The 11,808-nt window shown below is 27.8% G+C and overlaps 1 protein-coding gene across 3 annotated transcripts in view; it reads left to right on the forward strand.

Moving 5' to 3' along the window:
• Positions 1-10,147, forward strand: part of LOC135931446 (CD109 antigen-like) — a 35,448-nt gene extending 25,301 nt beyond the window's left edge. For all 3 annotated transcript variants that reach the window (XM_065468563.1, XM_065468562.1, XM_065468564.1), the window contains 15 exons: positions 1,376-1,495; positions 2,080-2,140; positions 2,494-2,611; positions 2,730-2,843; positions 3,952-4,215; positions 4,542-4,698; positions 4,938-5,114; positions 5,647-5,963; positions 6,156-6,831; positions 7,077-7,184; positions 7,376-7,569; positions 7,863-8,078; positions 8,264-8,370; positions 8,698-8,875; positions 9,216-10,147. In XM_065468563.1, the coding sequence (XP_065324635.1) occupies positions 1,376-1,495; positions 2,080-2,140; positions 2,494-2,611; positions 2,730-2,843; positions 3,952-4,215; positions 4,542-4,698; positions 4,938-5,114; positions 5,647-5,963; positions 6,156-6,831; positions 7,077-7,184; positions 7,376-7,569; positions 7,863-8,078; positions 8,264-8,370; positions 8,698-8,875; positions 9,216-9,359 (2,951 nt within the window). In that variant the 3' untranslated portion in view covers positions 9,360-10,147. The remainder of the gene's footprint in view (positions 1-1,375; positions 1,496-2,079; positions 2,141-2,493; positions 2,612-2,729; positions 2,844-3,951; positions 4,216-4,541; positions 4,699-4,937; positions 5,115-5,646; positions 5,964-6,155; positions 6,832-7,076; positions 7,185-7,375; positions 7,570-7,862; positions 8,079-8,263; positions 8,371-8,697; positions 8,876-9,215) is intronic.
• Positions 10,148-11,808: the final 1,661 nt, after the last annotated feature.

Here is an 11,808-nt window from a genome sequence, read left to right on the forward strand (position 1 = left end):
GATATTATAAAAAAATCTTGCATATATAATGGTTTTGTTTTCTCTATCAAAAAAATTTGATAAAAAATAAAATAATTGATTTGATGTTTAATAAGAGATACTCAATTCAATACATTTTAAGGAAAAATATATATGTTACAGTTAATATACAAACTTGGCTAATGTAGCTATCTAAAAACAATGGCTGTTATCTGTGGCGTCGCATTTAAATTTTTTATAATAAAATTTAAGAATGAGCAAAAAAAGGAAATTTGATCTAAAATCAGCAACAAAAAAATGGAAATATGAGCAACAAAACAATTTTAAAATATTTAAACGGTTATAAATGTTAAAAATCATAAAATATTATGTCCAATAAACTAACAAAATTCATTTTTAAAAAAATCATAAAATGACTCCAAAATTTTTCAAGAAAGTTTATACATTAGCTAACTAGTTTGTAAAATATCTAATCCTCTAGCTAGTTTATATACTCCCTGTCTAGTTTGTAAGCTAGCAAAGCTTGTATATTAGCTGTATAACACACATTATATTTATAACAAAGCAAGTCGTTTAATCTAATGATGCTTGACTATAAATATAGAAGCCTATTAACTATTGAGGTGGGGTTATCTTGCTCATATTTTTGAATTATTGAATTAGAATCGCTAAAAAAAATTCGCCATTTTATGAAATTTTATAAATATTATTTAATTTTTTAATCAAGAAGTGACTGGCCTGTTATTTTTATCTGGCCTGTTTAAGATAATGACAACCGAATCGAGCCAAAGTTTTTACTAAATAAAAATTAACACCCACTAAACAGCTCTATAAAAAAAATGAAAGAAGCATATCCTTTTTTTCTTCCATATTTCTTTATTTTATTTTATGTTCTTTGCTTCATTATTTTTCTTTTAATTTCGCTTACATATTTATTATTAACGTTTAAATGCGTCGTTTCAAATGAACAAAAAAAATTAATCTTAATATCCTTCTCCCCCTCCCCACTTTTTAATACAGTGTTGTGCCGATTTAATTCAAAACATATCCATATTTTTTAATACGTTTGTAAATAAAATTATTTAACTTGTAAAAATTGATAAGAATATATAAATTGTTATTTTAACAATTTTTTGCAAGTCAAATAATTTTATTTCCAAATAAATTAAAAAATATGGAAATGTTTTCCATCGAATCTGGTCAACATTGTAGCTAGTGAATATATGATGGAACGAATGCAACGAACATAAATTTATACATTGAGTAAAATGAATATGAATGAACTGCGCATATAATACATTAACTCGTCAACAGGCGATATATAATGAAATAATGAACGACAAATTTTAATGGGCCTTGATAAATTATTTTAATATGATATATAATATAATCATAGGAAATTTTGCGCCAATGAGTTTTATGCGTGGTTTTGCGGGACCTAGTGCTGTATTAGAATCCGCAACATTTGATGCTTCCCCGGCTCAATTCATGCTTGAGAAAAATGTCCCTATCGAAGGTAATTATTGTTATTCCCGAATTTTTAAAATTTGGTTTTTTTAAATAAAAGAAAAAAAGGCTATAAAATACTATATAGTAGAGTAGTAATGATAGTTCAAATAAAAATAAAATCATTGATTGATATTTGTTATTCTTTTTTACTTAAAATTTTATTTTCTAATTATAATTTATAAAATGTTTAATCGATCACAAGTGTATTGGGAGTAATGATTTTATCTTGTCCAATCTTTTAGTTAACTTTAGTAATAATATCCAACCCATACGATTTATTTTTTACGTTCTACGATTATAATACAACGTCATTCTCTCGACTTTGCTAACAGAACCCATCCCCCAAAATATTCATATCATTTCTATTATAATCGTTTTTCACTGAATAAAAATATATATGTTCCTATCGAAATGTGAAAATTTTTGATCGGCAGGGGAGAAAAAATGTTTAATCTTAAAAAAGTAATTTTCAACTGTTGAAAGAATTTGGAATAAATAAGAGATATTAATTGAAAAATTACTTCTTTATTTATTTTTTTTTAAATAGAGAACTGTCCAATATTTATTTTATTTACTGATATATTTTTCAAGCCTCCATCACGACTCGGAAAGATTTTCCAGAAACTTGGATTTGGGAAGAATTAATTGCCGAGTAAGAAAAAAATAAATTCAATATCATTTTTGGATTGTTAACAATCTCCTAAGATTAAATTTAAACAACCACATTTATATTTCCTTCCCTGCAAAATAGTCAAATTTATTATTTAAAAAAGCGATGCTCTTTGTAAACCAATATAATTTTTTTTTAAGAAATAATGGCTAATTTTTTTAAAAAAACTTTACCCATTTCTAAATAAATATTTTTTATTTATTTTTCCCCACTTAAAGATATTTCAGGAATTTCATATGCAATTTTTTTCTTATATATTATAGTTTAAAAAAAAGGAAAAAAGATTTTATCAATAAATTTATATTGAAAAATAAAATAAAATAAACGATATAAAGTGGACAAGGTTTTGGCCAATTAAAACAAAAAGTTCCAGATACCATAACAACCTGGGTTGCCACCGCTATCTCAATAAATGACGAAAAGGGCTTAGCAATTACAAAAAAACCATCAGAGGTCTTTTAAATATATGTTATAGCTACAGAAAAGAAGTAAAGGGTGAGAAAAAAAAGGAAGAAATTATATTGAATTTTGGGAAACTTGTTATTATAATTTATTTTTTATTTTTACAAAGCTAAGGGTATTCCAACCTTTTTTTGTCTCCTTAAATCTGCCATATTCAATAGTCCGGGGTGAAAAGGTCAAAATTCAAGCGTTGATCTACAATTATATGGGCAAAGACATCATGGTAAATGTGAAAATTTTAATTATTTAAACAAACTTATTTTTTAAAAAAAAATTCCTATACATCTCTTAACTGATTTAAATATCAGAATAGCGCTATTTAATGGATGGATTTTATTAATATTATCAAATATCAACATTTGGTATGCGAGGGTTCATATAACATGTATTATTCATAAGTTTAGATACAATTGTTTTTTTGTCAACTATAAGTATATTAAATATATTGTAAAATCAAGTCATTTTTATATAAAATAATATAGCCACAAAATATAATAATAAATTTCAATTATAAATATATCGTATAAAGAACGGAGTTTTATATCAAATATTATTTTAAACTTAATTTAAATGTAATAAATAAAGACAATTTAACGATGATTGGTATTATGTAATAATACTACAATAACCTAATAAATATTCAGGGCAGAAAAATATTTACCGATTATATTTATCTTATAATTAATCCAACTTTTTAGAGGCCAATTCGAATAGAACCTATTTCCAATAATAAAGCTCAAATTCTGAGACCGTATTCGCCTCATTTAACCTTGTTTAATTGGTGTTTAGTTAGTGTAGTTGTGAAGATTTTTGTGAGATTATATGGGTTAGTTGTGTCTATTTGGTTGTCATAGGGTAAAATTTTGCCGCATGCCTGTTCTTATATCTCTAGCAGAACCTTTAAGCAGAAAGCTTCAGTTGGGGGAGGCCAATATTTTTTCATAAGCTATTAGAAACAATTTTTGAGATAGCCTAGATTTTTTGGGAGAGGGACACATATATATTATAAAATATCAGATTTACTAACTGAATTTGATTAAAAAAGACTTTAAACTTGAATTAGTTCGAATTTTAAAAACATGCAGTATATTACGAAGCTTCCAAAAATCATGCTCAATTTTTATAAAAAATTTTTAATTTTGAAGAAATTTTTCTAGTAAGATTTATTTTATTTTTGTTAAAAAAGCAACTGAATAATAAGGGGATGGAAGGAACAAAATGATTTCTTTGATTAGTCACGTTTCAATAGTATTAAAACCATTAACTACCTACAAAATAGATAGTATTATTGATTGACCTGGTTAATATTTATCTATATCACTTTTTTAAAGGCTACCATTAAAATGGAAGGCCCTTCTTCCAACCAAACAGATCCAGATTTTGAGATTTTAGACCCCTCACAATTTGATGACAAAGTTTCCAATCAGCTAGTTCCCTCCGGTTCGGTTAATCAAATTATGACGAAAATAAACGATAACACCATTTTTCCGGCTGTTTTTTACATTAGGGCGAATAAAGTAGGCCTTTTGTCCCTCAGTGTCAAAGCCTTCACAGATATGGCTGGAGATGCTATAGAAAAATTGTTGCCAGTCAAAGTATAAAAAAATTTTTAATTTTATTTACATATAAATTCGAAATAAAAGATGGGAAGATATGGAAGGAAAGAAAAATAATACAAGTTTTAGGCACGAAAATTGTTCGTGTTGTTCCTTAAATTTGTAAAAACAATGACAAGTCAAGATATCGTCAGGCTGGAGTCCGACTTACAGCAGTCAACTAGGGTGACAAACACATCGTTGAAAATTTAAAAAAAAATTTGTATTGTTCTCTCATCATTCATAAATGAGCATATTTTTTCCTATCATCGTTCACCATCAGCTATAAATTATTTCATTTTATTATTCTTTTACGCAAACTATAGGCAGAAGGTGAGACACTGTTCTTTAATAAACCATATCTAATTAATTTAAATCGGAGTTCTGATGGCAAAATTGGAACTTTTAACGAAAAATTTGTGATTCCTTGGGACATTGGTAACATGGTCGAAGGTTCTAACCATCTGGAAGTCTCTGTTATAGGTAGGTTTTTATCATTAATATATTTAAAAAATATATAAAGAAATATAAATAAGCAATCATTTAAACAAGGTTTTACTTCTCCTTATCCGCGATGCTTATATTATAGTAAAGAGACCTGGTTATCAGGATATTTAGTCAAAATATCTCTATTTTAAATAATAAAATATTGGGCGCTCAAGGAAATAATGAAAATTGAATTATTTTATGTGATCATTTAAAAAAAAAATAATATATGAAAGGTGACATAATGGGCCCTTCTCTCAACAATATTGGGAATTTGGTGAGACTTCCATACGGTTGCGGTGAACAGAATATGTTGAATTTTGCTCCAAATCTCTACATTTATTTTTACCTTCAAACCAAGGGGCTTTTGACACCCGAATTCAAATCTAAAATTGTTAGCTTTACTGAACAAGGTTTTAAATATTTTTCTTCTTTCTTTTTTTTCTATATCTATTATTATTTTTAAAAGTCTTCTTGCTGTTAATAACAACTTTAATTTCCTTTCGATTGATTTTTAATTTTTTGTTAACTAACTCATTTAACTAGTATACTTACCACAACAAATCTATATTGAGTTAACCTAATATATAAAAAAATATTTTTTGATTTAAAGATGTATCGATTTAAATATTGATCATTTTCCTTTTAACTCTATAAAGAAATTAATAGTTTAGTAACTTGCATAAATTATTGAGTTCTGCCTTATTTCCTTCTTAAAGAAAGTATTTATAAGATTGATGAAGGAATTTGTATAAATATTGGATTCTATCCAATTTCCTTTTTATAGAAGATTGATTCTTAACTGAATTAGTTTCCTTAAAAAATAGATAAATTTTGTATAGAATTGATTTATTTTTAGAAGATGATTGAACTCGGTTATTAAACTACCTCTAAAAAAGTAACTCTTATTTGTAAAATAATCTTTCTTAAATTTTTATTAACAAGGGTTTCAAAGGCAGTTGACTTACCAAAGGTACGACGGTTCATTTTCCGCTTTCGGTAATTCCGACAAACAGGGCAGCGTTTGGCTGACGGCTTTTGTGCTCAAATCTTTTGCTAAGGCAAAATCGTTGGGTGTCATTTACATCCAAGACAAAATAATATTGGATTGCCTGACATTTTTGTTAAACTCTCAGATTCTATCCAATGTTTCCCTGGGGAAGGGGTTAATTATAGATAAAAGCAGGCTGGAAAGTATTGAGATACCTAGAGATATCGGCAGCTGGAGAGAGATTGGAGAGGTCCATCATAAGGCAATGCAGGTATTTAAAATTATTTTTTGGTTAGCATTTATTTGAATTTATTGATGTACCTTTGAGAATGTATTACATTATTATATTTTCTTAAATCTAAATAAAGAGAATTTATTTTTCTCTTCCATAGTTTAAACCTTTAAACTATATAATAACTAATCCATATCAACATGGTTTTTTTAAACAAATATTAATTAAAAGGGGGGAGCTTCAAAGGGCCTAGCCCTCACGGCTTACGTGTATATCGCCTTGAAAGAAACGTCACTTCTCTTCTCCGACCCATCAATAAATGTGTCATCTATGAACCCAGTCGATTCTAAACAACGTGCCCTATCTAGGCTTTCTCGTTCGTTGATATTAGCAGAAAAATATTTGGCCAATCGCGTGAAAAACGTTGATTCGTCAAATTTGAATATTTCCAATCTTCCTTACGACCTCTCAATCGCGGCTTACTCGTTGACTCTGGCCACATTTCAACCCCGAAAAAGCTCCATAACTAAAAGATGGGCCGAGTTCTTTAGTCATAAACACAATAGAAATAAATACGTTGTAGAACCGGATACAGGGTTAGGAATTCAAAATGATAGACCGGTTTCGGAACCGGAGGTAACCACTACAAAAGCCTCATTGTTAACCGATCCTACTTTATCAACGAATACTATTGACAATTCGGAAAGTACCGAGATTAGCACTACTACCTACATAACTAACTTAGCTACTGATATGATTTCTGCTTTTAGTGAGAAAATGCATTCAATTTTAGACCGTTCTAATTCTCCCGTTTCTTCCAATCGTAATATCAATACCGACTCAAACCCTAATAGTAATGATGTCAATACCGACTCTAATAAGAGCACTTTTACCACTAGTTTTAATAGTAAGTTTTAATTTTTTTTAAAATATTTTTTATCTTTTCTAAAATGGCTATTTATGTCAATATCAACATCTTCTTAATATAAAGAGTTTGTTTTTATAAAAATTTTGAATTACTACTATATTATGAATAATCATTTTGAATCACTCGATATCCTCACTCAAATAATCGTGTTAGCATCTAACTATATCAATATTCATAAAATAATATTAAAAGAAGATATTTTCAAAATACATAAAATGGAACAGGTTCACTAGACTCGTTAGAACCTATCGATATGGAAGTCCATTCCGCACTCTTGAATAGTGCGGCCGATCAAAGTTTCCAGGAATTGCTCAATTTAGCTCAGAATGAAAGTAAAATGATTAATCCAAAATATGTTTGACTATTAATTTTATTTCATGTTTTCTAGAAAGATTCAAAAGATTTTATTATTAATAAAATAAAAATTAATGGTTTTTAAGATGAATGCAATGGATGGATAGCAACAACAAACTAATTAATAATATATTTATCAAAACGATATTTAAATAATGAATTAATTTAGGGGATTTCACATTTTGGCATCAGGCCATCACCGATAAGAAAGATATGTACGGTTCACCCCAATCCTTGGATTTTGAAACGACCGCTTATGCGCTCTTAACTTTGGCCAGTCGGGGTAAATTGAACGAGGGACTTTCAGTCTTGAGATGGTTGGTCTCTAATAGAAATGCTTTGGGTGGTTATTCTTCTACTCAGGTTCAATATATTTATTTTGCATTTCTTTATTATTATCATTTTTTATCACAGTTTTAAAAATCGCTATTTAAAAGAATGAAACATATAATTAAAATCTGGATTGAATTTCGTAAATAGTGGATTTTAGAATAAATTTTTAAAATTGTTATATAAATAATATAGATGGGATTAAAAAAATCTCTCTAGATTAGTATACTATTATAATATTTGACTTAAGAAATTTGATTGCTACGCCATCTACCCTTAAAACGAAATCTTTAATTTTTTTTCAAACATGACTTTAACTCATGTAGGACACCGTTATTGCCCTGAACGCTTTATCCACCTTTGGTGCATTATTGCCTACTAAAGATCAGGATATTATCGTCACCGTATCCGGTGACACAAAATCACACGAAGTTAGGCTGACTCCACAAAATACATTTGTCAAACACTCCTTGGAGTTTGGTTCCACGTTGGAGAAAGAATTAACCTTAATAGCTTCTGGAATTGGAACTGCGCTTATTCAAGTAATTTTATTTATGTATTGTATAGTCTTATTATTTTTAAAAAAATGCTTTAAATTTATATCACACAAACAAATTTATTTACCAATGCCTTTAAAAAATAAAAGCTAATAATTAAATGATGATTACACTTTAAAAAAAGTATGATACTTATATGTTCTTAATACAAATAATATATATTTGTTTAGGTATCTTGGTCATACAATATTGTTAACAAAGGTAAAGAAACGGGGTTTGAATTGGAAACCAAAGTTGTTTCCAAAAATAATACGCTTTTCGTGGATATTTGTATGAAGTAATAATATATTTCCTTATTAAATTCTTTGGAAATAGGAAATGATTTAGGGATCTATTTTATAAAATGTTATTAAATAGTGGTAAGGTAAAAATAGATCTTTGTTCTTAATGGTTATTTTTTAATATGATTTTTTTTTCAGAAAATCTATGAATCTATTTCCCTTAAAATATTCTCATCCAAGAAAATAATTCATAATTAATTAATAACGTGCAAAATTTTAACAAAATGTTCCTTTTTTACAAGGCTTTATACGTTTATTCTTAAAATTTGGACTAGAATAATTACTATTAAAGATTTCAAAATGCTACGATAATATTTCGCAAGGTACGCCGTTAAAAGTGAAAACAACGACAGTCGAAGTAACATGATTGTGCTGGAGATAAATAGCCCTTCGGGTTATCTGATTGACAAGGAATCGGTTCTTACAACCCGGGGTAACTTGGAAGCCAAGATATCGGAATTGTCCGACGCTAACACGAAACTCAATCTCTATTATGATAGCGTAAGATATTTATTTTTTTAAGGGCAGGGAAAAGGGTGCCGAAGGGAAAGATTAGGAAAAGTAGAAAGGACTTTTTTATTTTACTAAATATTTTCCATGTTCATCTGTTGGTAGTTATTAGAGCCCTGCCCGAACTGATTCAATTCCCATCCGACAACTTGGATCGGTTTGAACTCGGATAGACATTCTCTCGAATTAAGTCGGATTCCGACCTTGATTTTTAAAATTTAATAGGTCGAATTTAAGCGCTTATATAAATAAATTGTCGGATTGACTCGGGCCCTAAAAATTTCGATGCAGGGCTTTAGTAGCTATTATATTATCATTTTTATATATAAAGCTGGGATCCCAAACCGAGTGTCTGAAACTTGAGATGCAAAAATTGTTCGAAATTTCTGACATCAAGCCTTCGTTAGTCAAACTTTCCGATTATTATCAACCTGAATTCAAGAGCGTAGCCTACATAGAAATACCTGCTCTTTAAAGAAATATATTCATTAAATACTTTTTTATTATAACTTTTAACCACTCACACATAAATAATATATAATGTAAAATTGAATATAACTAATACAAAGCACGTTGTAGGTAGCTTATAATAGTTGATCTACGATAATTTTAAATAACATGATAATTTTGAAAGAAAGTTTGAAATTTTGAAGTATAAAAGTGGTAAAATATAATCTTGAAAAAAAAATTGAGAAATTTCAAAATACTAGAATTTGAAGGAAATTGACAATGTTGGGGAATTATTTTTATTGCATTTCAGATATAAATAATGGTTAAAGTTCCTTTTTAATTTTTTTAAACTATTTATATTTTAACAAGTTGCAATAATATAATATTAAAACCATCGATTGTAATAAGATATTTTTAATTGTATCGCTAAAAATAATCACATAATTATTATATTTAAACAAATATATACCAATATTAAAAAAGGCACAAACATCATTAAAACAATGTTTTATATACATAATTTAATTATATTGTCTTAAATCATAAAAAAATTGAACTTAATTAAAACATATATATTTTATTTTATTGTTCACCATTTTTGAGAAATAGACAGACATTTTTATGATATACAATCGATGTCTGTTAAATATATAAAAACTATACTTTGATGTTCTTGTATAATCAATTCAATATCTATAATACATGATAATTTATTGTATATATGTGTATTCACGATTTACTAACCATCCCACCATTTCCAATGTGCCAATTATTATTTTTAAATAAAATCACAATATACATTTTTAAACAAAATTACGTTATATATCATATTACATTACATAACCAGTTTTAAAAAAAAGAAGAGTTATGCACTAATTTAAATGATTGATTTTAAGATTTTTCAGTTAGAATAAAATAACCAATAGAAAAAATAGTCAAAAACTATAAGGAAACCCTTTCGACTTGTTAGAAATGTTATCCTATAAGATATGGTGTAACCGTGTAATATAAATTTTGAATTCTTTTGTTCTATCTGTGTTAATCTAATCAAAAAAGACACATAATCGACCTATTCAAAAACGAATACCAATCGAATAATGAATTATTCGTATTCGATTTTTTTAAGCGAATCGAAAATCGAAAGATCTACTATTTATAATTATACCAATCTAAAGTTCGCACGAATACGGAAGAAAAATATTCGATTCATTTAAACGAATCATACGAATTATTTATTATTCGTTTTTGAATAGGTCTAATTATTGTATTTTTTAATTTAACATCTAAAATTTTAGCTTTTTTCTCGAATCAAATAATATGGACATTATAAATATACTATATTAAAATACGAGTGTATAAATGTACTGCCAAGCCAACATATAGCAATTTGTCAAACAACGACCAATTTTTTCCAAAATGCAATTAGATTTACTTTTTTTATATATATCAATAGGGAATTATACGGTAGCCTCCGATCTACTATACATAATGCCCCGTAGAACACATCCACTTAATTAGCTTCAGAAAAAACTTGATCCTTGCTTGATGACAGTAACTAATAACAGGAGCAACGTTAATTAGACTAAGAGATAATAGTTATGCTGGAGACTAAGGAAATCATAATGATATCACAAAAGAAAGTAATGAAACAGGAAAATTAGCGTTGATAAGTTCAAACACTTATCTAAGTGTAGTTAAGTATGGACCTTATTTAACCTTTTGGTATTCAGTTAAAATATGATTTAACGTATTCTCTTTGAAAATTTCTGGTCTATTTTATATATTAAAATACTTAGAGCTTTTTCTATTATTTCTCGTTTAAAGTCTTTTCCCTTAAGAAACGAGAATTCACAAATATTTATCCCGTAAAAAACAACCGATCATTATTATAGTCAGTGTACCGAAAAAATCTTCCCCACCCCCTTCTCTTTCAAAAAAACATTTTCTTGGTTTGCATCTCCATAATTTGAAACCCTTGCATCTGTAATTTGACTTGGCCCCTCCGCGTGTTGCAAGGTTTTGGTTTACCCATGATTATTGCTAGGAAGATATTACAACCTCATCATATTGCTCAGAAAATTTCGTTCGCAAGAGCACAAAATAACATTTTTTCAACTTTGAAAAATGAAGAACACGGAATTGTCACTTCTACTTTAAAAGGGAGCACAGAGGGGCTCAAATAACCTAAAACTTTTTGAAAACCCCCCGTAAATTTATTTTTGGATTTTTTTAAAAGATTTTAGATGGTTCCTTTATTTTATTAATTTTTTTGAAAAGGTGAGTTCTCAATTTTAAAAAAGGCTACATGTGCAACTAATAACCACGACTGTAAAACCTGTGCTATTCATTAAGACATTTTCAATTTATCAAAAATAAAATAATTATTTTTGGTATGGGTATTAATATTTAATTATAGAAAAATCGTTCTATAAAAAGACCTTTAGGCAAATCAACGTTCATCGATAAAATGTCAA

Source organism: Gordionus sp. m RMFG-2023, chromosome 1 (genome assembly GCF_954871325.1).
Source record: "Gordionus sp. m RMFG-2023 chromosome 1, tfGorSpeb1-WG-v2, whole genome shotgun sequence".
NCBI classification, from domain to species: Eukaryota; Metazoa; Nematomorpha; class Gordioida; order Chordodea; family Parachordodidae; genus Gordionus; species Gordionus sp. m RMFG-2023.